Here is a 24,109-nt window from a genome sequence, read left to right on the forward strand (position 1 = left end):
TGGAAGAATGACTGGCCTACGTCTAAATTGAATAAGAAGGCACACACGAAAACATTTAAAGATTTTTAAAAACTAAAATCATAAAGAGTGACTTCCTTTGACACATCAGGGGTTATCCCACTGCTAGGGAGGTCATAGTGGGGGTGGGGAGAGGAGAGCGAAACACAGAGGGAAGAGGCGAGGGTGAGTCACCTCATCTCTCCCTCCTTTGAACCTCATTTCCTCCTGGATTGTCATCCCTTACACTCAAAATGCAGACTTCAGGAGTCAGCACTAGAAGGCATAATATGTGGCTACTTCCACATCCCAGTCACTGAGATACAGAAAATTTTGCATAGTTAATTTCGAAAACAAAACAAAACAAACCCCATAGTTGGTGGTTCAACCCATCACCACTCACATAGGTTACTTCCTTCTCCACTGTTGAGACAAAAAGACACATGGGCAAAGGCAGATTAAGAAGAACAAAGTTTTATAGATATAGAAGTATGTATAGATAATCTGGGAAAGGTAAGAGTCCTAGGAGGCAAATAGGTAGGGGGAAAGGAAGTATCTGTAGACGGCAGTGGCACCCTGCCAGTTCCAAGACTCGGGAAAACTGGCCCGGAGCTTCGGTCAGCCAAGTTAACATCAAGCCAGGGATGGCAGACACACAGCTGATGAGACATGCGGCTTGCTTCTATTCTCCAACCCTGGAACTTCTCGAATCTCGTGTAGTGCTAACCTGGGCTCCTGTGCCCCTCGCCTGCCAACACACACACACCCCACTACCCCTGCAGGGTGGCTCCTTCTGACTTGTGGTAGAAAGAGAACAGGTTAAGTTTCATTTAAAGGGGCCGAGCCCCTTTCTGGTACAGCAAAGTCCATTTACTGTTACATATAATTGGCAGAGGAACACGTGTTCCATATTCGTTGAGACTCGTGTCAAAAGAAAGAACCTGGTTGGTGGTTCCGATGAAGCCCTAGGCAGGTTATGAAGGTGCCATGCCCAGAGCATAGGAACAGTGGGCCAGGAGCCTCCAAACACTTTACTGGCTCCTCCAAAGTCAGAGGAGTACCCTGACTAGGGGCAGGCCCACGTGTTCCGAGTGGAGATTTCTAAAATTCCATGGGGCTATCCCCCATTGAACCATCAGTGCTGTGGTTGGGGGTGCTCCATGTGGTCTGTGTGCATGGGGGACCATTCGTGTTTCCAGTCGTAGTAGATGTGGTGCTGATCCCCATAGCACCACCTGTCTTAGTGCTAGGTAGGCTCCGAGTGTTCTGATGGCAGCTGGTGACCCAGAGGCCTGCCATCATAGATACGGTGTCTTTTCCAGCTGTACCACCTGTGTTTGCATCAGGTGGGCCACTGTTACGCTGATGTAAAGCAGGAATACCAGGATTTCCGGTCTTGGGAGTGATGTTGTTCCCGTCCTTCACGCCACCTGTATGCTGGGCAGGTGGGCCCAAGGTGCTTGGAGGGAGGTGAGAACTAGAAGTGGGTTGTAGCATATAGTTGGTGCTGGTACTTGCAACTGCAACAGAGGTCGTGTGGCCAGGCGAGCCCCAGGTGTTCTGTAAGGGGGAGACACGCGTGTCCCTTGACACATCTCTCTTCACCTTGGTGGTGGCTCTCCCACCTGGAGCAGGTTTTCTTCGTTTGGATGAGCCCCAGGTGCACTTACGGGTGGTGGGCACACTAGAGCCTCCCACGGTGGGAACGTTGTTGCCTTTTCCCAGTAGCGCACCACCCGTGTTTTGGATGGGCTGGCCCCAGGTGCCTGGATTTAAAGTGGAACTGGCCATATTTCCAAATCCTGGGACAGTACTTGCCCCTCCTACAGCTGCAGCCATGTTGTATTGAGAGGGACCAAAAAGAGGAGCGGAAGTGGTGCTGGGTGCCCCGTTCAGTCCTGCCCCATAGTTGAGTGCTCCAGATGCCTGTGAGTGAGCGGGACCTGGGACGGACACACCAAATCCAAAGCTCCCACCGCCCGTGGGGGCTGCAGTTCCTGTAAACACAGGTGGGCCCGGAGTAGTTGGTGTAAGCGGGGAGCTACTGAGCCCAGCACTGGGCATCCCAGTGGCAACTGCAGAGCCAGTAGTGGTAGATACACCAATAGGGAGAACACCTGTCTTGTCACCAAAGGCCGTCTGGTAGTTGACAGTAGTGCCAAATGCAGAGCCTGCAAGACCTGATTGCATTCTGCTGTCTTTGGGTAGCTGGGCTACGGGAGCGGTTGGGCCTATGGCTTGTGTCGGGGCTCCTGGGTTTCCCAACAGGTAGGAACTGCCAGCCTGCTGCCCATTCTGGTTCCCAAATGCGGGCTGAGAGGTGATTCCTGGGGCAGAGTAGTTAGAAACCGAGGTCTGTGTGATGGCTGACTGTGCAGGTAATTGGGTAGAGTTATGGGCCACGGCAGTGCTGCTACTGGGCGGTGTGTTGTCAGAACCAGGAAGTGCACTGTAGAATGGGAAGTGACTTGCCCCGGACTGAGGGGGAGAGTGAAAGATAACGGCCTGTGAAGGAGGTGTGGTATCCATAGCATCAGGGTCAGAGTGAGGGTTGCAGTTTGCAGAGGTGCTGCCTACTGCCGTGGCGGTGATTCCAGAATTCATGAGGGGTAAGCCAGTGGTGGAAAGTACCAACCCTGTCTGCTGTTGCCCCGCCAGGGTCCCCTGTGTGGGCTGAGAGGTGATGTTGAGGCTGACGGGTTGATTAAGAACTTGGGTGGGGCAGGCGGCCACCGATGTTGATGGGCCGGTGGAGACTGGAACCTTTGCAGTCTGTGTCTGATTGCTACTGCAGTGGCCCTGGGATAATAAAGGAGAGCTCACCCCGGGGCCTGGGGGAGATCTGAACATGACAGCATGAGAAGGAGGAGTAGTGTCCATGTCAGTGACATCCGAATTTGAAGTACCATCAGACGTCAAATTTGCAGATGACGTGGCTGTGATGGCAGATGGAACCGCCTTAGAAGTGATAGCCTGAGCCACAAAAACAGGGCTCACTGGGGAAGGGACTGGAAGAGGGGTGGGTAGGGAAAGAGGGGGAGAATCTACACACATAGGGGTCGGGGATTCTCCTTTGGAGGAGGGCGGCTGTAATGAGAAGGTTGAGGTCTTAGGAGGTGTGGAGTGGTGCGAAATAGGTGTTACAGCGGTGACTGGATGAAGAGGGTGTCCATTCTTAAGTGGAATTTTCCCAGTGGGACTGGAACTAAGAGGAGGAAGAGAATCGGTATTTCCTGTTGGGGAAGATGGAGGGACAGATGGGATTGGGGGCCTGGCAGATAGGTCAGCCAAGTCAGTAGTAGGAACGGGGACTTGGAAAGCGTGAGTGGCCGGGGGCAGGGAGTCTGCAGTCTCCGAGGCAAGTAGGGAAGAGGAAGGGGCAGGTTGAGTGGCCCAGCAGTCTGCCAGGGTCTCTGTTCCATCCTCCAAGATCTTATTCCTCTGACCCTTGGTCTTCTTCAGGGTGCCCAGGTTTTTGTCAATAACTATGCAAGGAAGCTTAGGAGGTGGGGGCAACTCGCCTCTACCCCACTGCAGTGGTAATGGTGATGGCAGAGGCACAAAAAGCGGCATGGATATTTTCCTTTTGCAGGGCCTACTGGTGGCAGATACTGGTGGAAAAGAGTACTTGGAGGAGATGCCTGAAGGCTTATCACCCTCTGTCTCCTTCCCTGGTAAGTGTGGTATGCTCTGGATAGGCCGATGGTTTTCAGCCCCCACTTCCTTTGTTAATCTCTCCTGCGGCAAGCGGCAGCTTGGGCTTGGGTCGGAGAGCCTTACCGCATCTGTATCTGGCTTCGGAAGAGGAACAACATCGCCAGCAGGGCCATGTGAGGAGGTGACAACAGGGCCCTCAGAGGGGGAGCTCACCAGAGATATCTGAGCGTTCTCCCCCAAGCTGTCTCCCGGGGGATTGGGAGACTGCTCCACAGGTGCAGGGCTGCACTGGTGGGAACTGAGCACTCCACCGGTCTCCAGGGGCCTGGATGTCAACGGTGTATCCCCACTGCCCTGGGGGGCCCTGTTCCCATCATCCTGTCCGCTGCTCTCTACAGAATCCTCCATCCCTTCTCTGGGCACTGCTTGGACCTTCTCCTCCACCCCCTTTGAGCTCGGAGGGGGTTGGTGATTGGATGGTACCGGCTTCACAGCCTCGACTACGGGCTCAGGTAGCGAACGCAGGACAGTCATTTTGCGCCCTGGAGGAGGGATCCTCACAGTTCTCGAGGGTCTGAACATCCTGGAATTACGGACAGACAGCACAGGTTTTTTCGGAGGGTCCCTCCAGTTCGCTAAGGGGAGGAGGCCCAGAGGGGAACACAGGGCCTGAGGGATCGGATACCGCCTCTTTGGCTCCACGTGAAAGCTCGCTGTTAAAGCCACAGGATGCCGCTGGCATGGCCTGCGCCCAGGGCAGGGGGCAAGTGCAGGAACAGCAGGGTGGTCCCGGCCAGGATGGGCAGCGGCGCAGGCATGAGTAGCCCGCGGGCGAAAAAGGCCTGGCAGAAGACGGCGCCTGGGCGGGGGACGAAACTTACATAGCAAGTTGCCCATGTGCAAGTTGTGCGCTGAAGGATCGCGAGATCGGAGTGTAAAACCCGGAGAGAGCCTCCGGAGCTTGTTACTCCTCTCGAGGTCAAGCAAGCACTGGGCAACGCAGCCTGGCACTTGTGACAGGTCCCTGAACACGTTACAGAGAAGGGCGGGGCATGCCCAGCGCGGGGAAGTGAACACATCAGAGGGCAAAGGGCGAGGCCCCGGAGCCCCGCCCACTAGCCTCCAGCCTTGAGACTTCCTGCTGCCATTGGGAGTTGGTTAGCACTGACATGGGCACCACGGCGCGTACTGCGTGGGACGGTGTGGGACTGCGGTGCCCCCCCCCACCCCACCCCCCCCGCCGGGGCCTTCAGCGCCTGGGTGTGTGTCGCCAGCCCTTCCCTGGAGCAAGCCAAACAAGCCAAGCATGGGAGCCTCCCAGCGCTGCGAGGGGATGGCCCTATGCCTGAGGGAACTGCCCTGCTTCCGCGTGAGGCCTGGGAGCCAGGCCACCAGAGGCACCTGCCGGGCGCCGGAGGTTTCAGAGCCGACTCCGAACCCTGACCCGACTAGATGCTGCATCCCGTGACCTCCCTTTGTGGCAGGCAAGTTCTTTCTTTCTTTTTTAGGAATTTGGCAAACCTGCATGTATCATGTAGACCGCTTCTGGGCTCACAAAGACGGTAATGCCTTAGCCGGGATTCGAACCGAGCCCGAGTGATCCCAGAGCTCTTACTCAGGAGTGTGTGTTACCATTTTTTTTTTAAGTTTTATTTTTCATAGTTCTTGGGGTACTTAGCACAGTGTTGTACGTATAATGAGCACAGGCGCTGCCCAATGTGAAGTCTTCTTTTGTTCAAATCGATCAGGGAGCACACTGGCTTCTGATCCCAGAAGACGGAGGTCATGGGCCACCAGTTGTCAGCATAGCACTATGCTACAGTCGTAATTCAGCCTTGCAGCCCCGCTTTGGTCTTTGGGCTGCTTTGAAGGATCCAAATATGTAAGATTATATGTGAAGATTTTAGGTAAATATATAAGTATATAGATAAATTGTGATCTACCTGAAAGGAATGCACCAGTGGATTATTCCATATGGATTAGGAGCTGGTTTCTCTGGCCTTCTAGGAATATGTCTAGTAAGGCATTTCATTCATGTCTAGAAAGCAAATATGTCATTCATTGCAAGTTAATAGTGGAGCAATGTAATGGATTAAAGGAAGATCGACATAATTTGGTCACTGTGAGAATGCCAGCCAGGTTCACCCTTCACCTCACACTGTTGGCACCTAAATGTGATTCTAGAAATTCTTATGCCCGAGAGAGGAGACAGAATCTTGGCTGTTGGGCAAGGGTGACACATATGATGGTCTAGGAGCCGGAAGCTTCAGCATGGTAAAGATTTTAAAAACCCTGTCCTGCACGTGGGTGGCTTTACCTGGTTTGAATCTTGTTTCTTTGGCTTACTTCGTTGCTGTTTGTTTTTTTTTGGGGGGGGGAAGACTTTATTTATTTACTTGTTAGAGAGAGAGCACAAGCAGGGGGAACGGAAGGCAGAGGGAGAAGCGGCCTCGCGCTGAGCAGGGCACCCGATGTGGGGCTCGATCCCAGGACCCTGGGATTATGACCTGCCTGAGCCACCCAGGCGCCCCTTTGGCTTACTTTACTGAAGTGTTTTCTCTCTCATGGGGCTGATGTAGGACTTTAGGAACATGACATGCAGACGTTTCAGAACCAAGAATCATACGATCAGTAAAAAAATATATACGCATTATAAAGTTTTACATATATTTATTTGTTATATTTAAAATAGCATTGGACTTGATTCATTTGTTACAAAGTTAGTTTTAGAGCTCTGTTGGTGAGATTCCTTTTACAGTATGTTAGAGCAAATTTGGACTTCCATCCCGAACAAACTTTGAGGTTGGCAGGACACACAAGGTCTCACTGAGACCCACATTCTGTTTGAAAAAAAGGAGAAATATTATAAGCCCTTTCTAACCTCTCTAGGGGCAGAAATGGTCTACAGCTATGACATTTATCCATAATTCCTTGATATCATTTGAGAAGAGTTCAGTAAGGAACAATTTCTTGATTTTGTTTGTTTGAACAAAAATAGCAAGTTTGTACAAATTTTGGGCAAAGATTTCTTATAGAAACTCTGAAAAAGGTGGTCACGTCAGACATATTTGAAAACCATAAATTACAGTCATATTCTTCCTTTTTTTTTTTTCCCCAAGAAGGAAGAATTAAACATATGATGAGTATTAGGACTTTAGGACAATAAAAGGAAATTTGGACAAGGATATCCCAGAAAAATCTACCTCTTTATTTTTCTTGTCAAATGGGAATAGGGACAAGGTGCTTTTTTGAAATATCGACCATTCTCTTACTTGTCCTTGTAAGGCAAAATAATTTAGATGGCAAGTGGTCATTCTGAGATAATACGGCTTGGCAGAAGCAAACATGTGGAGACAGAATTTGTCAAGGTAATGTTTTTAAATGATTAATCATTAATAAAAATATTTTAATAGTAACAGCAATTTATAGATGCCAGGAAGATTACTTCTCATTTGACAATTTATAAAGCGGTCATCTCCAGTTATGGCAAATGAAGCCATGGGTGGGCAGCCTTGGATGGAATTTGTAGTAGTGACGGTGAACTATAGCTAACAACCTGTGGTTGACCACTCATTCCCCGTGGCCTTGTCTTGCTCGCCAGCAATCTGTTGTAATTCATACACAGTAATATGGAGGGCAGACCGAATGATCCATGGAGCTCATTAAATGAACTTTTATTCCCTAAAAGAACTTTTGTCTCCTCGTTTTCAGCTCCTCTTCTCTCTTCTCTTTACTATAATCAAGGCTCAGCAGAAGTAAACTGGCTTTGTGCAGCCCCTTCTCAGAGTGGTCTTTTCTTGATCATTCTATTCATCACTCCTACATTTCACTTTTTGCCTTCTACAGATGTATCAAGATCTTTCTGTGGTTGATGACTTCCACAATCTCTTGGCTTTGATTGGTATTCATTTTGGTATTTCTACACTTTGATTAAAGATGATTTCAAAGGGAACAGAAAGTAAATACGTTTTTCTAGTCGGCCATCTAGAACTGAAAATACCTGTTGATTTTAGCATCCAGTATTCCCATAGGAAAAAAAAAAACAAAACCGAACCTGACCGTTCACAGATGTAACATTCAAGATTTCAACTTTTCTTGAGAAATCACTAAAGATTTAGGATGCAGTAATTTCTGATGGGAAAGTAATACCTGTCTCATGGAGTTGATTTGAGGATTAAATGAGATAATGAACATGAAAATTCTTTGTAAAGTTTAAAGTTTATAAAAATGTTTTTTATTTTTTATTTTTTGCTATTTCACTTTGAAAGTTGTTTATGACATTGCTTATGTGAGAAAATGCCTTCTGGTTTACTGTTTGTTTTTTTTTTTTTAATGATTTTACTTATTTATTTGAGTGCGAGAGAATGAGAGATAGCACGAGAGGGAAGAGGGTCAGCGGGAGAAGCAGACTCCCTGCTGAGCAGGGAGCCTGATGCGGGACTCAAACCCGGGACTCCAGGATCATGACCTGAGCTGAAGGCAGTCGCCCAACCAACGGAGCCACCCAGGCGCCCTGGTTTACTCCTTTCAGAAAGAGACTATTTTCATTATATCAATGGAAATGACATTGCTTTTGAAGGTTAGGGGTAAAAACACAGATGTTCCTTGACACCTGTATAAGTTTATAATATTTTCAGCAAGTAATTTACTCATGTATTCCTCCTTCCAGTTTTGTCGCGGACCTACTACCAGCCAGCTTTGTATCAGGTACTGGAAAACTTTTTTCAAGTTTTAAATATTTTAGGCTTTGTGGGCCATGTACAGTTTCTGTAGCCTCTTCTTCTCCTTCCTCAGCAGCCTTTCAAAATGTAAGAACCGTTATTATCTCATAGATCATACAAAAACAGGCTGAGAACCCGATTTGACCTGTGGACCGTTACTCACTAATCCCTGCTCTACTTCTTCACTGAGTAGAAGGTACATCTCTTTGAGTAATTCACTTCTTCTTTTTTTTTTTTTAATATTTTATTTATTTATTTATTTATTTGAGAGAGTGAGAAAGAGCACAAGCAGGGGAAAGGCAGAGGGAGAGGGAGAAGCAGACTCCCCGCTGAGCAGGGAGCCGGATTCAGGGCTCGATCCCAGGACCCTGGAATCAAGACCTGAGCCAAAGGCAGATGCTTAACCAACTGAGCCACCCAGGCGCCCTGAAACGTGTGACTCTTAACCAGGCCTACACACACCGTGGTTAAGAACACAGGTTAACAGCGGTTGAATGTGTCCTAACGTCAGCATGCCAGGATTTCAGTCGCCACTCGGAAGCATGGTAAGGTCTTGGGACAAATTACTTACCTAACCTTCTTTTTTTCCTGCATCTTAGAAAAATAATAGTATCTCCCTTAAGAAAGGCTGAATAATACGCTTGCTCCAAAGTGTCCTTGTCCTAATCCCCCAAGCCCGAGAATGTCCCCTTAAATGGCAAAAGGGATTTGACAGATGGGATTGTTAAGGATCTTAAGAGCGAGAGAGTCTTTTGGATTATCTGATGGACCCTGAACGTGATCCCAAGTGTTGTTCTAAGAGAAAGGGAGAAGAAGACTTTACTACAAAGATAGTGTGTCCATGAAGCAGGGATCAGATTGATGTGGCCAAAAGCCAAGAAATTCTGGCAGCCACCAGAAGCTAGAAAAGGCAAGGACTGGATTCTCCCTTAGAGCTTGCAGAGGGAGCACAGCCCTGTGAACTCCTGGTTTCAGCCTAGTGAAAATGTTGTCAGACACCTGACTTCCAGAACCGTGGGAGGATAAATGTGTTTTAAGCCACCAAGTTTGTGGTGATTTGTTACAGCAACCGTAGGGAACTCATCGCTCAAAGGAACTCTTAACTCCAGATACGATGTGTGACTGGAAATACACTTAGCAATGCGTCTAATGCACAGTGGGGCTGCTGTAAATGTATGTCACTCTTGGAAACTGAGGCTTTGGTTTTGCGGGATCATCGAAACCAGTACAATGGTCACCATTTTTCTCCATGTTCACCCTGGTAAAAATGCCTGGACACCCTTGTTAGGAAGATCTCCCTCCTCCCCCACAAACTCCCTCTTCTCCTAATGCTTAGAGGGGAAAGATTCCTTTTCCTTACTTAAGTCACATTATTTTCCTTTCTACTTTTTTTCATTACTTTTCATTCAGCCAGTCTTTCTGAACTTTCAAGAAAACAAAGGCATTTCTCAATGGATTCAGGGACTGCCTGAAATTAACATCCAACCGGAATCTTCTTATTTCTAGGTCTTATTACCAGCCATTTCTGAACTTAACTCCTCCCCAGTTCCTGCTGTCATTCATTTCCTCATTTCTCTCTTCTGCTTTGAGTTCATTCTTGTCAACTTAGTCCTCTTCCTAAACACAGCTTATAAGAAGGTAACGCAGCCAAGTGATAAAAGCCTAGATGGTCAGGTTTTAAATCCCAGGTTTTGCTACCTACCAGTTGTGTGACATTGGACAAGCTATTTAACCTCTCTCATTTCCGCCCAAAAGTTTTCCCCCCAAAAGGGGATATTATGAGTAATACCTACCTTGGGGTTACTTTTATGAGGATTCAGTGAGTTAATCTCACTAAGTCCTTAGAATAGTACTTGTCACAGTGTCAGCAATACAAATGTGTGTGTTAACAATGATAATTGCAAATTCCAGGCACATAACTTTCTCAACTTTCTGTCATCACTTTCAGATACATATTTGGTGAAATCAATGAAATTCTTTTCAAGGGAAACAGAAAGGTATTCCTAACCAGAAAAATAATTTTGAGTGATTGTCCATGTGGCTAACTTAGGTATTTCACGACAGCCTGTGTTCCCCAATTTCCATATGACAGCCTGGATTAGTCCAATGGAAAACTAGGAACTGAACTTCTCTTTTAAACCCTTTATCTCAAAGCCTCCCACCCCCTCTCTTTACCCATAAACTTTCATTTGTCCTCCATGTTATGAAAATCTACTTCTAAGTCTCTGATGTCAAGCTTAGCATGGATTTAACACAAAGGCTCTGTTTACATCAGAGACCATTTTTCGGGCATGGTTTGTCTGGTTTTGTTCGGTTGCCCTCCTCACACCTGTAACCTCAGACAAAATCAGGAGATCCATGTCATGGCTCTAATTCTTGCACCTGTTTGATTCTGCCAGCCTCAGTTTTCCTATTCGGAAGGGGTATCTGAGGACAACACTCTGTCTTGGGACTGCTGAAAAGAACATTTCCAGGGGCGCCTACCTGGCTCAGTCGGTTATCTGCCTTCGGCTCGGGTCCTGATGGGATCGAGCCCCGCATCAGGCTCCCTGCTCCGCGGGAAGCATGCTTCTCCCTCTCCACTCCCCCCCGCCCGCCCCGCTTCTGTTCCCTCTCTTGCTGTCTCCCTGTCAAATAAATAAATAAAATTTTTTTTTAGAAAAAAAGAACATTTCCTGCTCCGTCTCAGATGAAGTATGGAGTGCTGCCGGAAAGCCTGGTTACATCACATCACTCTGGGATCGTAGCAGTGACTGGGTCAGGAAGGGCCTGCGCGGGCCCATCACACCCAGGTGGTTTCTAGGTCTCCAAAATGAGCATATTTTAGGAAAAACAATTAAAAATATATGAGAAAATAATAGCTGAAGTATAAAGCAAACTGAAATACAGCATGCTTCTAAGGGGTGCCTGGGTGGCTCAGTCGGTTAAGCGTCTGCCTTCAGCTCAGGTCATGATCCCGGAGTCCTGGGATCGAGCCCCTCATCGGGCTCCCTGCTCAGTGGGAGCCTGCTTCTCCCTCGCCCTCTGCCTGCCCACCCCCTGCTTGTGCGTTCTCTCTTTCTCTCTCTGTCAAGTAAATAAATAAAATCTTAAAAATATGTATATAGCATGATTTTAAACAATGGATGCCAAAGACAAGTAGGAGCACCATAATGACGGAGTAGAAAATACAATCCCAGCACACTATTTTCCCCAGGACTAAGCAATACTTAGTCAATACAGTTTATTGCTTTTCAACCCTTAGAGCCAAGCTGTGGGTAAAACACAGAACGCTTTGCTACAGTTGTACGGCAAAATGTAAATGCTACCAGCACCAACAAAAGCAAACATGTAAATGACAGAAAGTGAGTTGTACAGGGTGCCTGGGTGGCTCAGTCGTTAAGCGTCTGCCTTCGGCTCAGGTCATGATCCCAGGGTCCTGGGATTGAACCCCGCATCGGGCTCCCTGCTCAGGGGAAGCCTGCTTCTCCCTCTCCCACTCCCCCTGCTTGTGTTCCCTGTCTCGCTGTCTCTCTCTCTCTCTCTGTCAAATCAATCAATAAATAAAATATTTAAAAAAAAAGGTAAGTTTGTACAAGGGGAAAGGGCAAGTCAGAGCCGTTATGGGGCACAGTCTCATGCGTAGAGAAAATCATGAGATTAGGGTGAAAGTTAATGATGTAAGGAATAAATAATAGCTACTCTTTCTTGAGCTCTCCTGTGTCTTAGACCCTAAAGGTTGCAAATGCATTATTATTTGCGTTATTGCAAGCAACCCCATAGGTAGGAAGTGATTCTAATTGAACTGGCCCATCACCGGAACCGGTGGTTTTAGCCCTATGCTGTCACTTCCGTCACCAATGAAGCCAGCAAAATTACATGAAGTTACTTACAAAAGGGAAGCAGCAAAATTAATTGAACAGGACATTTTGGAAAGGAAGAGGGAGGGAAAACAGTGGGAGTGGAGTTTATCTTCTTCCATCATGTGAGAGTGGTAAAAGCATCGTCTAAAATGTGTATGACGTGATGCAGCAGGTTAGGCACAACGTTTAGAATTATGGGGGTGACATCAAAGTAGGAAAAATCTATGGAGAGGGGAGCTTGAGGGAGAAGGGTTGCATTTCAGTATCATTCAAGTTGCCCTTATGCTTATGTATTAATTTCTAAAAATAAGAGAAAATGTCTATTTAAGAAATTGCTTCTACTGTGTCAGGGCATCAAAACATGAAATTCAAAATCATTTTTATCCCTATCCCAGATTTGTTAAATGTTTGCCTTATCAGGATATAACTTTTAGCCTGAAGGCTTTAAAAAAAAAAAAAGTCAAGAGGCATGAATTTTTAAAAGTTGTCCCTGGTAACATTAGCAGGCACAGTTGAGGGAGGGTGCAGGACTATTAGAAGCAAACTGGATTTCAACCTGCTTCTTAGAGGCAGTTCTGACTACAAAGGGCAGGCGATTCTTTGCAGCCAGGGAGGAGGAGCTTTGATCCTCTGGAACTGTAATAAACAACTTAGAGTAAATGAATCAGGCAGCAGGGTGCCTGGAGGGGTCCAGCAGCCTCTGTGTGCTGGTGTTCTTTGTTTTTACAGGGCTAATCTCCTAAATGTTGCACTAGGCTCAGTGCTGTGCATTTTTAAGCTCAGTTATCATATTTTTCCACGTGTTTACTTCATAAAAGTAGGCATTTTTATGCTCCTGTTAAAATGGGATCTCCTGGGCTCCTGGGTGGCTCAGTTGGTTGGGCGACTGCCTTCGGCTCGGGTCATGATCCTGGTGTCCCGGGATCGAGTCCCGCATCGGGCTCCCCGCTTACCAGGAAGTCGGCTTCTCCCTGTGACCCTCACCCCTCTCATTCTCTCTCTCTGTCATTCTCTCTCTCTCTCAAAAGTAAATAAAATAAAAAAAAAACTGGGATGTCCTATTTGAACTGCTTGGTGAAGGCACCTAAGGCACTTTTGCCTAAGGACCTCATTAAACATGCATCTATATGTATATACCCTGTCTCCATCTGTCTCTCTGGGTATCTGTCTATCAATCTCCCTACCTACCTATCATCTGTGCATCTATCCTTATTTATAGAAGAATAACAACATCGCTCGTGAATTACTTCCTTACCGTATTTGAACCTTCCAAAAATCATGCAAGGTAAATTGGCCACGGAAAAAAGCACTGAGTTCACTGAGACACTTGAAGGTTGGGTCTACCGTTTGTCAATGCACAAGCAATAAATAGTGCCGAGAATTCACCCCTCATCTTCTCTGTCCTCCTCTCTTCCCTCCCTCTGCTGACCGTATGCCGGCCACATTAGTTTATAACTGCTCCTTGAGGGTATCAGGGACCCTTCCTCTGGGTCTTTGCAGTGATCATTCCCATTATCTGGAATGCTTTCCCCTCAGATACTCGATTCTTTCACCTCCCTCTAGCCTGTTCAAATTCCACTTTGAGTGAGACTTACCCTGTCCACTGTTCAAATTGAAAGCTGTGCCGCTCTCTGCCTACAATCTTGATGCTCCGGGTGCTACTTTATTCTCCACAGCACTTGTACCTGGCTACCCTACCAGCTAACTTACATGTCTGTATTTTTCTCCCCTCCAGCTAGAATGAAGACTCCACAGAGTCAGGAATTTTGCCTTTATTAAGTTTCTTGGCGTTCCAGAAAAGTGTAGGGTCAGGCAGAACTGGGCACGCTTGTAACGTATGTGAGTTGATGCTTTAGTGATTTAGATCCGAGCTGGGTTGATTATTGAAGAGGATCTTTTCCCCTGCGTTTAAACAGCACTGATAAATTCTCAGTAACCTGAAATTTACAACAATTACAGAGCAGGCAAGCGCTCTTTCTCCCTTTGTTCCTCCAGGCTCCAATCTGTCCTCTCTGGGTGAAGTGGGAACATGGAAGAATGACTGGCCTACGTCTAAATTGAATAAGAAGGCACACACGAAAACATTTAAAGATTTTTAAAAACTAAAATCATAAAGAGTGACTTCCTTTGACACATCAGGGGTTATCCCACTGCTAGGGAGGTCATAGTGGGGGTGGGGAGAGGAGAGCGAAACACAGAGGGAAGAGGCGAGGGTGAGTCACCTCATCTCTCCCTCCTTTGAACCTCATTTCCTCCTGGATTGTCATCCCTTACACTCAAAATGCAGACTTCAGGAGTCAGCACTAGAAGGCATAATATGTGGCTACTTCCACATCCCAGTCACTGAGATACAGAAAATTTTGCATAGTTAATTTCGAAAACAAAACAAAACAAACCCCATAGTTGATGGTTCAACCCATCACCACTCACATAGGTTACTTCCTTCTCCACTGTTGAGACAAAAAGACACATGGGCAAAGGCAGATTAAGAAGAACAAAGTTTTATAGATATAGAAGTATGTATAGATAATCTGGGAAAGGTAAGAGTCCTAGGAGGCAAATAGGTGGGAAAGGAAGTATCTGTAGACGGCAGTGGCACCCTGCCAGTTCCACGACTCGGGAAAACTGGCCCGGAGCTTCGGTCAGCCAAGTTAACATCAAGCCAGGGATGGCAGACACACAGCTGATGAGACATGCGGCTTGCTTCTATTCTCCAACCCTGGAACTTCTCGAATCTCGTGTAGTGCTAACCTGGGCTCCTGTGCCCCTCGCCTGCCAACACACACACACCCCACTACCCCTGCAGCGTGGCTCCTTCTGACTTGTGGTAGAAAGAGAACAGGTTAAGTTTCATTTAAAGGGGCCGAGCTCCTTTCTGGTACAGCAAAGTCCATTTACTGTTACATATAATTGGCAGAGGAACACGTGTTCCATATTCGTTGAGACTCGTGTCAAAAGAAAGAACCTGGTTGGTGGTTCCGATGAAGCCCTAGGCAGGTTATGAAGGTGCCATGCCCAGAGCATAGGAACAGTGGGCCAGGAGCCTCCAAACACTTTACTGGCTCCTCCAAAGTCAGAGGAGTACCCTGACTAGGGGCAGGCCCACGTGTTCCGAGTGGAGATTTCTAAAATTCCATGGGGCTATCCCCCATTGAACCATCAGTGCTGTGGTTGGGGGTGCTCCATGTGGTCTGTGTGCATGGGGGACCATTCGTGTTTCCAGTCGTAGTAGATGTGGTGCTGATCCCCATAGCACCACCTGTCTTAGTGCTAGGTAGGCTCCGAGTGTTCTGATGGCAGCTGGTGACCCAGAGGCCTGCCATCATAGATACGATATCTTTTCCAGCTGTACCACCTGTGTTTGCATCAGGTGGGCCACTGTTACGCTGATGTAAAGCAGGAATACCAGGATTTCCGGTCTTGGGAGTGATGTTGTTCCCGTCCTTCACGCCACCTGTATGCTGGGCAGGTGGGCCCAAGGTGCTTGGAGGGAGGTGAGAACTAGAAGTGGGTTGTAGCATATAGTTGGTGCTGGTACTTGCAACTGCAACAGAGGTCGTGTGGCCAGGCGAGCCCCAGGTGTTCTGTAAGGGGGAGACACGCGTGTCCCTTGACACATCTCTCTTCACCTTGGTGGTGGCTCTCCCACCTGGAGCAGGTTTTCTTCGTTTGGATGAGCCCCAGGTGCACTTACGGGTGGTGGGCACACTAGAGCCTCCCACGGTGGGAGCAGGGCTGTCCTTTCGCACTACGGCACCACCCGTGTTGTGGGCGGGTCGGCCCTTGGCGCTCCGATTTAAGGGGAAAGCAGACACGCCTCTTGACCCATTTCTCTCCTCGGTGGTGGTGGCGTTTCTGCCTGGAGCATATTTTCTTTTTTTGGATGAGCCCTGGGTACACTTATGGGTAGTGAGCACACTAGAGGCTCCCACGGTGGGAACGTTGTTGCCTTTTCCCAGTAGCGCACCACCCGTGTTTTGGATGGGCTGGCCCCAGGTGCCTGGATTTAAAGTGGAACTGGCCATATTTCCAAATCCTGGGACAGTACTTGCCCCTCCTACAGCTGCAGCCATGTTGTATTGAGAGGGACCAAAAAGAGGAGCGGAAGTGGTGCTGGGTGCCCCGTTCAGTCCTGCCCCATAGTTGAGTGCTCCAGATGCCTGTGAGTGAGCGGGACCTGGGACGGACACACCAAATCCAAAGCTCCCACCGCCCGTGGGGGCTGCAGTTCCCGTAAACACAGGTGGGCCCGGAGTAGTTGGTGTAAGCGGGGAGCTACTGAGCCCAGCACTGGGCATCCCAGTGGCAACTGCAGAGCCAGTAGTGGTAGATACACCAATAGGGAGAACACCTGTCTTGTCACCAAAGGCCGTCTGGTAGTTGACAGTAGTGCCAAATGCAGAGCCTGCAAGACCTGATTGCATTCTGCTGTCTTTGGGTAGCTGGGCTACGGGAGCGGTTGGGCCTATGGCTTGTGTCGGGGCTCCTGGGTTTCCCAACAGGTAGGAACTGCCAGCCTGCTGCCCATTCTGGTTCCCAAATGCGGGCTGAGAGGTGATTCCTGGGGCAGAGTAGTTAGAAACCGAGGTCTGTGTGATGGCTGACTGTGCAGGTAATTGGGTAGAGTTATGGGCCACGGCAGTGCTGCTACTGGGCGGTGTGTTGTCAGAACCAGGAAGTGCACTGTAGAATGGGAAGTGGCTTGCCCCGGACTGAGGGGGAGAGTGAAAGATAACGGCCTGTGAAGGAGGTGTGGTATCCATAGCATCAGGGTCAGAGTGAGGGTTGCAGTTTGCAGAGGTGCTGCCTACTGCCGTGGCGGTGATTCCAGAATTCATGAGGGGTAAGCCAGTGGTGGAAAGTACCAACCCTGTCTGCTGTTGCCCCGCCAGGGTCCCCTGTGTGGGCTGAGAGGTGATGTTGAGGCTGACGGGTTGATTAAGAACTTGGGTGGGGCAGGCGGCCACCGATGTTGATGGGCCGGTGGAGACTGGAACCTTTGCAGTCTGTGTCTGATTGCTACTGCAGTGGCCCTGGGATAATAAAGGAGAGCTCACCCCGGGGCCTGGGGGAGATCTGAACATGACAGCATGAGAAGGAGGAGTAGTGTCCATGTCAGTGACATCCGAATTTGAAGTACCATCAGACGTCAAATTTGCAGATGACGTGGCTATGATGGCAGATGGAACCGCCTTAGAAGTGATAGCCTGAGCCACAAAAACAGGGCTCTCTGGGGAAGGGACTGGAAGAGGGGTGGGTAGGGAAAGAGGGGGAGAATCTACACACATAGGGGTCGGGGATTCTCCTTTGGAGGAGGGCGGCTGTAATGAGAAGGTTGAGGTCTTAGGAGGTGTGGAGTGGTGCGAAATAGGTGTTACAGCGGTGACTGGATGAAGAGGGTGTCCATTCTTAAGTGGAATTTTCCCAGTGGGACTGGAACTAAGAGGAGGAAGAGAATCGGTATTTCCTGTTGGGGAAGATGGAGGGACAGATGGGATTGGGGGCCTGGCAGATAGGTCAGCCAAGTCAGTAGTAGGAACGGGGACTTGGAAAGCGTGAGTGGCCGGGGGCAGGGAGTCTGCAGTCTCCGAGGCAAGTAGGGAAGAGGAAGGGGCAGGTTGAGTGGCCCAGCAGTCTGCCAGGGTCTCTGTTCCATCCCCCAAGATCTTATTCCTCTGACCCTTGGTCTTCTTCAGGGTGCCCAGGTTTTTGTCAATAACTATGCAAGGAAGCTTAGGAGGTGGGGGCAACTCGCCTCTACCCCACTGCAGTGGTAATGGTGATGGCAGAGGCACAAAAAGCGGCATGGATATTTTCCTTTTGCAGGGCCTACTGGTGGCAGATACTGGTGGAAAAGAGTACTTGGAGGAGATGCCTGAAGGCTTATCACCCTCTGTCTCCTTCCCTGGTAAGTGTGGTATGCTCTGGATAGGCCGATGGTTTTCAGCCCCCACTTCCTTTGTTAATCTCTCCTGCAGCAAGGGGCAGCTTGGGCTTGGGTCGGAGAGCCTTATCGCATCTGTATCTGGCTTCGGAAGAGGAACAACATCGCCAGCAGGGCCATGTGAGGAGGTGACAACAGGGCCCTCAGAGGGGGAGCTCACCAGAGATATCTGAGCGTTCTCCCCCAAGCTGTCTCCCGGGGGATTGGGAGACTGCTCCACAGGTGCAGGGCTGCACTGGTGGGAACTGAGCACTCCACCGGTCTCCAGGGACCTGGATGTCAACGGTGTATCCCCACTGCCCTGGGGGGCCCTGTTCCCATCATCCTGTCCGCTGCTCTCTACAGAATCCTCCAACCCTTCTCTGGGCACTGCTTGGACCTTCTCCTCCATCCCCTTTGAGCTCGGAGTGGGTTGGTGATTGGATGGTACCGGCTTCACAGCCTCGACTACGGGCTCAGGTAGCGAACGCAGGAGAGTCCATTTGCGCCCTGGAGGAGGGATCCTCACAGTTCTCGAGGGTCTGAACATCCTGGAATTATGGACGGACAGCACAGGTTGTTTCGGAGGGTCCCTCCAGTTCACTAAGGGGAGGAGGCCCAGAGGGGAACACACGGCCTGAGGGATCGGATACCGCCTCTTTGGCTCCACGTGAAAGCTCGCTGTTAAAGCCGCACGATGCCGCTGGCATGGCCCGCACCCAGGGCAGGGGGCAAGTGCAGGAACAGCAGGGTGGTCCCGGCCAGGATGGGCACCGGCGCAGGCATGAGTGGCCCGCGGGCGAAAAAGGCCTGGCAGGAGACGGCGCCTGGGCGGGGGACGAAACTTACACAGCAAGTTGCCCATGTGCAAGTTGTGCGCTGAACGATCGCGAGATCGGAGTGTAAAACCCGGAGAGAGCCTCCGGAGTTTGTTACTCCTCTCGAGGTCAAGCAAGCACTGGGCAACGCAGCCTGGCGCTTGTGACGCGGTCCCTGAAGAATTTACAGAGAAGGGCGGCGCATGCCCAGCGCGGGAAGTGAACACCTCAGAGGGCAAAGGGCGAGGCCCCGGAGCCCCGCCCACTAGCCTCCAGCCTTGAGACTTCCTGCTGCCATTGGGAGTTGGTAGCACCGACATGGGCACCACAGTGCGTACTGCGTGGGACTGTGTGGGACGGTGTGGGACTGCGGTGCCCCTCCTCCCACCGGGCCCTTCAGCCCCTGGGTGTGTGTCGCCAGCCCTTCCCTCGAGCAAGCCAAACAAGCCAAGCATGGGAGCCTCCCAGCGCTGCGAGGGGATGGCCCTATGCCTGAGGGAACTGCCCTGCTTCCCCGTGAGGCCTGGGAGCCAGGCCACCAGAGGCACCTGCCGGGCGGCGGAGGTTTCAGAGCCGACTCTGAACCCTGACCCGACTAGATGCTGCATCCCGTGACCTCCCTTTGTGGCAGGCAAGTTCTTTCTTTCTTTTTTAGGAATTTGGCAAAACTGCATGTATCGTGTAGACCGCTTCTGGGCTCACAAAGACGGTAATGCCTTAGCCGGGATTCGATCCGAGCTCGAGTGATCCCAGAGCTCTTACTCAGGAGTGTGTTTTACCATTTTTTTTTTAAGTTTTATTTTTCATAGTTCTTGGGGTACTTAGCACGGTGCTGTACGTATAATGAGCACAGGCGCTGCCAAATATGAAGTCTTCTTTTGTTCAAATCGATCAGGGAGCACACTGGCTTCTGATCCCAGAAGACGGAGGTCATGGGCCACCAGTTGTCAGCATAGCACTATGCTACAGTCGTAATTCAGCCTTGCAGCCCCGCTTTGGTCTTTGGGCTGCTTTGAAGGATCCAAATATGTAAGATTATATGTGAAGATTTTAGGTAAATATATAAGTATATAGATAAATTGTGATCTACCTGAAAGGAATGCACCAGTGGATTATTCCATATGGATTAGGAGCTGGTTTCTCTGGCCTTCTAGGAATATGTCTAGTAAGGCATTTCATTCATGTCTAGAAAGCAAATACGTCATTCATTGCAAGTTAATAGTGGAGCAATGTAATGGATTAAAGGAAGATCGACATAATTTTGTCACTGTGAGAATGCCAGCCAGGTTCACCCTTCACCTCACACTGTTGGCACCTAAATGTGATTCTAGAAATTCTTATGCCCGAGAGAGGAGACAGACTCTTGGCTGTTTGGCAAGGGTGACACATATGATGGTCTAGGAGCCGGAAGCTTCAGCATGATAAAGATTTTAAAAACCCTGTCCTGCACGTGGGTGGCTTTACCTGGTTTGAATCTTGTTTCTTTGGCTTACTTCGTTGCTGTTTGTTTTTTTTTGGGGGGGGGGAAGACTTTATTTATTTACTTGTTAGAGAGAGAGCACAAGCAGGGGGAACGGAAGGCAGAGGGAGAAGCGGCCTCGCGCTGAGCAGGGCACCCGATGTGGGGCTCGATCCCAGGACCCTGGGATTATGACCTGCCTGAGCCACCCAGGCGCCCCTTTGGCTTACTTTACTGAAGTGTTTTCTCTCTCATGGGGCTGATGTAGGACTTTAGAAACATGACATGCAGACGTTTCAGAACCAAGAATCATACGATCAGTAAAAAAATATATACACATTATAAAGCTTTACATATATTTATTTGTTATATTTAAAATAGCATTGGACTTGATTCATTTGTTACAAAATTAGTTTTAGAGCTCTGTTGGTGAGATTCCTTTTACAGTATGTTAGAGCAAATTTGGACTTCCATCCCCATCAAACTTTGAGGTTGGCAGGACACAGAAGGTCTCACTCAGACCCACATTCTGTTTGAAAAAAAGGAGAAATATTATAAGCCCTTTCTACCTCTCTAGGAGCAGAAATGATCTACAGCTATGACATTTATCCATAATTCCTTGATATCATTTGAGAAGAGTTCAGTAAGGAACAATTTCTTGATTTTGTTTGTTTGAACAAAAATAGCAAGTTTGTACAAATTTTGGGCAAAGATTTCTTATAGAAACTCTGAAAAAGGTGGTCACGTCAGACATATTTGAAAACCATAAATTACAGTCATATTCTTCCTTTTTTGTTTTCCCCCCAAGAAGGAAGAATTAAACATATGATGAGTATTAGGACTTCAGGACAATAAAAGGAAATTTGGACAAGGATATCCCAGAAAAATCTACCTCTTTATTTTTCTTGTCAAATGGGAATAGGGACAAGGTGCTTTTTTGAAATATCGACCATTCTCTTACTTGTCCTTGTAAGGCAAAATAATTTAGATGGCAAGTGGTCATTCTGAGATAATACGGCTTGGCAGAAGCAAACATGTGGAGACAGAATTTGTCAAGGTAATGTTTTTAAATGATTAATCATTAATAAAAATATTTTAATAGTAACAGCAATTTATAGATGCCAGGAAGATTACTTCTCATTTGACAATTTATAAAGCGGTCATCTCCAGTTATGGCAAATGAAGCCATGGGTGGGCAGCCTTGGATGGAATTTGTAGTAGTGACGGTGAACTATAGCTAACAACCTGTGGTTGACCACTCATTCCCCGTGGCCTTGTCTTGCTCGCCAGCAATCTGTTGTAATTCATACACAGTAATATGGAGGGCAGACCGAATGATCCATGGAGCTCATTAAATGAGCTTTTATTCCCTAAAAGAACTTTTGTCTCCTCGTTTTCAGCTCCTCTTCTCTCTTCTCTTTACTATAATCAAGGCCCAGCAGAAGTAAACTGGCTTTGTGCAGCCCCTTCTCAGAGTGGTCTTTTCTTGATCATTCTATTCATCACTCCTACATTTCACTTTTTGCCTTCTAGAAATGTATCAACATCTTTCTGTGGTTGATGACTTCCACAATCTCTTGGCTTTGATTGGTATTCATTTTGGTATTTCTACACTTTGATTAAAGATGATTTCAAAGGGAACAGAAAGTAAATACGTTTTTCTAGTCTGCCATCTAGAACTGAAAATACCTGTTGATTTTAGCATCCAATATTCCCATAGGAAAAAAAAAAAAACCGAACCTGACCGTTCACAGATGTAACATTCAAGATTTCAACTTTTCTTGAGAAATCACTAAAGATTTAGGATGCAGTAATTTCTGATGGGAAAGTAATACCTGTCTCATGGAGTTGATTTGAGGATTAAATGAGATAATGAACATGAAAATTCTTTGTAAAGTTTAAAGTTTATAAAAATGTTTTTTATTTTTTATTTTTTGCTATTTCACTTTGAAAGTTATGACATTGCTTATGTGAGAAAATGCCTTCTGGTTTACTGTTTTAAAATACAGTGTATTTTTCATTAGATCAATGGAAATTAAATTGTTTTTGAAGGTTAGGGGTAAAAACACAAATGTTCCTTGACAGCTGTATAAGTTTATAATATTTTCAGCAAGTAATTTACTCATGTATTCCTCCTTCCCGTTTTGTCTGGGACCTACTACCAGCCAGCTTTGTGTCAGGTACTGGAAAACTTTTTTCAAGTTTCAAATATTTTAGGCTTTGTGGGCCATGTACAGTTTCTGTAGCCTCTTCTTCTCCTTCCTCAGCAGCCTTTCAAAATATAAGAACCATTATTATCTCATAGATCATACAAAAACAGGCTGAGAACCCGATTTGACCTGTGGACCGTTATTCACTAATCCCTGCTCTACCTCTTCACTGAGTAGAAGGTACATCTCTTTGAGTAATTCAGTTCTTTTTCTTTTAATATTTTTTTTATTTATTTGAGAGAGTGAGAAAACGCACAAGCAGGGGAAACGCAGAGGGAGAGAGTGAAGCTGACTCCCCGCTGAGCACGGAGCCCGATGCGGGGCTCGATCCGAGGATCCTTGAATCAGGTTCTGAGCCAAAGTCAGACACTTAACCAAATGAGCCACTCAGATGCTCCAATAATTCACTTCTTTAAACCAATCTTTGGTCTTCCATATCTTTTCCTTACTCTTCTTCCACTCTAAGGTCGCATGCAGAGAGCCTCCATTAAAACATAGTTCAGATCATACCATTTAATTCACTTTAGCTGCTCCCTCAAGACAAAAACGAGATCCTCAAAATTCCTCTACAGCCTTAGCAGTCTAGTTCTCCAACTTCCTTTTTCAGTTCTTCCTCTCTTCTCCATTTGGCTCACTCTGTCCTGCACACACTGACATTCTTTCTGTTCCTTGACTATTTCAGGTACAGTGTTGCTTCTGCTTTCCATCTTACTGTTGCCTTTGCTTGTAACATTCAGTCCCCAATTATGTACATTGGTGTCTCCCACATTCACTTTATATACTTTCTCACATTTCATCTTCCCCAGGGGCAACTGGGTGGCTCAGTTCGTTAGGCATCTGACTTTTGGTTTCAGCTTGGGCCATGATTTCATGGTTGTGAGATTCAGCCCCGAGTCAAGCTCCTGCTCGGTGGTCTTCTTGTCCCTCTTCCTCCCCCACTGTTGCATGCACTCTCTTTCAAATAAATAAAATGACTTAAAAAAAAAAGAACCCAAAGAGCTTTAAAAAAATTTTTATCTTTCCCATAAAGCCTTTGTTGATCACTTAGTTGCAGATTGCAACCTCTTCCCATCAACCAACAATGTTCATCTCCCTTCCCTGCTTTGTAGTTCCCTTTAGCACTTACCTGACCTGCTAGTTATTTTATCCATTTATTTAATTCTTATTTATATGTTTGTACTTAAGTTCATATATTTGCTTCTTTATTTTTACCTCCCCCCCCCCCGCACTAGAGAGAGGGGATATTCATCTGTGTTGTTCACTACTATATTCCCTAAACAAATCTGTCAAACATACTGAAGAACAGTGCCTGAAATCTGACAAAGGAGCAATAAATTTTCTTGACTGAATGAATAATTGTGTGCATAAATTAATGAACAAATCTCCGGGGTTCCTGAATTGAGGATTGATGCTAAGCGGAAGGTAAATGGTTGGGACAGCATACTGCAAGAGGCAGTAGTTGTAGTTCTCTGACAACTAACC

The 24,109-nt window shown here is 47.6% G+C and overlaps 1 protein-coding gene and 1 pseudogene across 1 annotated transcript; both read right to left on the minus strand.

Moving 5' to 3' along the window:
* Nucleotides 1-1,098: 1,098 nt before the first annotated feature.
* LOC148162369 (nuclear pore-associated protein 1-like) lies at nucleotides 1,099-4,551 on the minus strand. Its single transcript, XM_088019087.1, has one exon. The coding sequence runs from the start codon at nucleotides 4,549-4,551 to the stop codon at nucleotides 1,099-1,101; it is 3,453 nt and encodes a 1,150-aa protein (XP_087875213.1).
* Nucleotides 4,552-15,358: 10,807 nt separating this feature from the next.
* LOC148162370 (nuclear pore-associated protein 1-like) lies at nucleotides 15,359-19,278 on the minus strand (annotated as a pseudogene).
* Nucleotides 19,279-24,109: the final 4,831 nt, after the last annotated feature.

This window comes from Eumetopias jubatus, unplaced genomic scaffold (assembly GCF_037043125.1).
Source record: "Eumetopias jubatus isolate StellerSeaLion01/CBP00866 unplaced genomic scaffold, mEumJub1_p1.0 scaffold_15, whole genome shotgun sequence".
Lineage (NCBI taxonomy): Eukaryota > Metazoa > Chordata > Mammalia > Carnivora > Otariidae > Eumetopias > Eumetopias jubatus.

Excerpts from the sequence above, each read along its gene's own strand:
- LOC148162369 (XM_088019087.1), bottom strand. The coding sequence starts at position 4,551 with ATGGGCAACTTGCTATGTAAGTTTCGTCCCCCGCCCAGGCGCCGTCTT.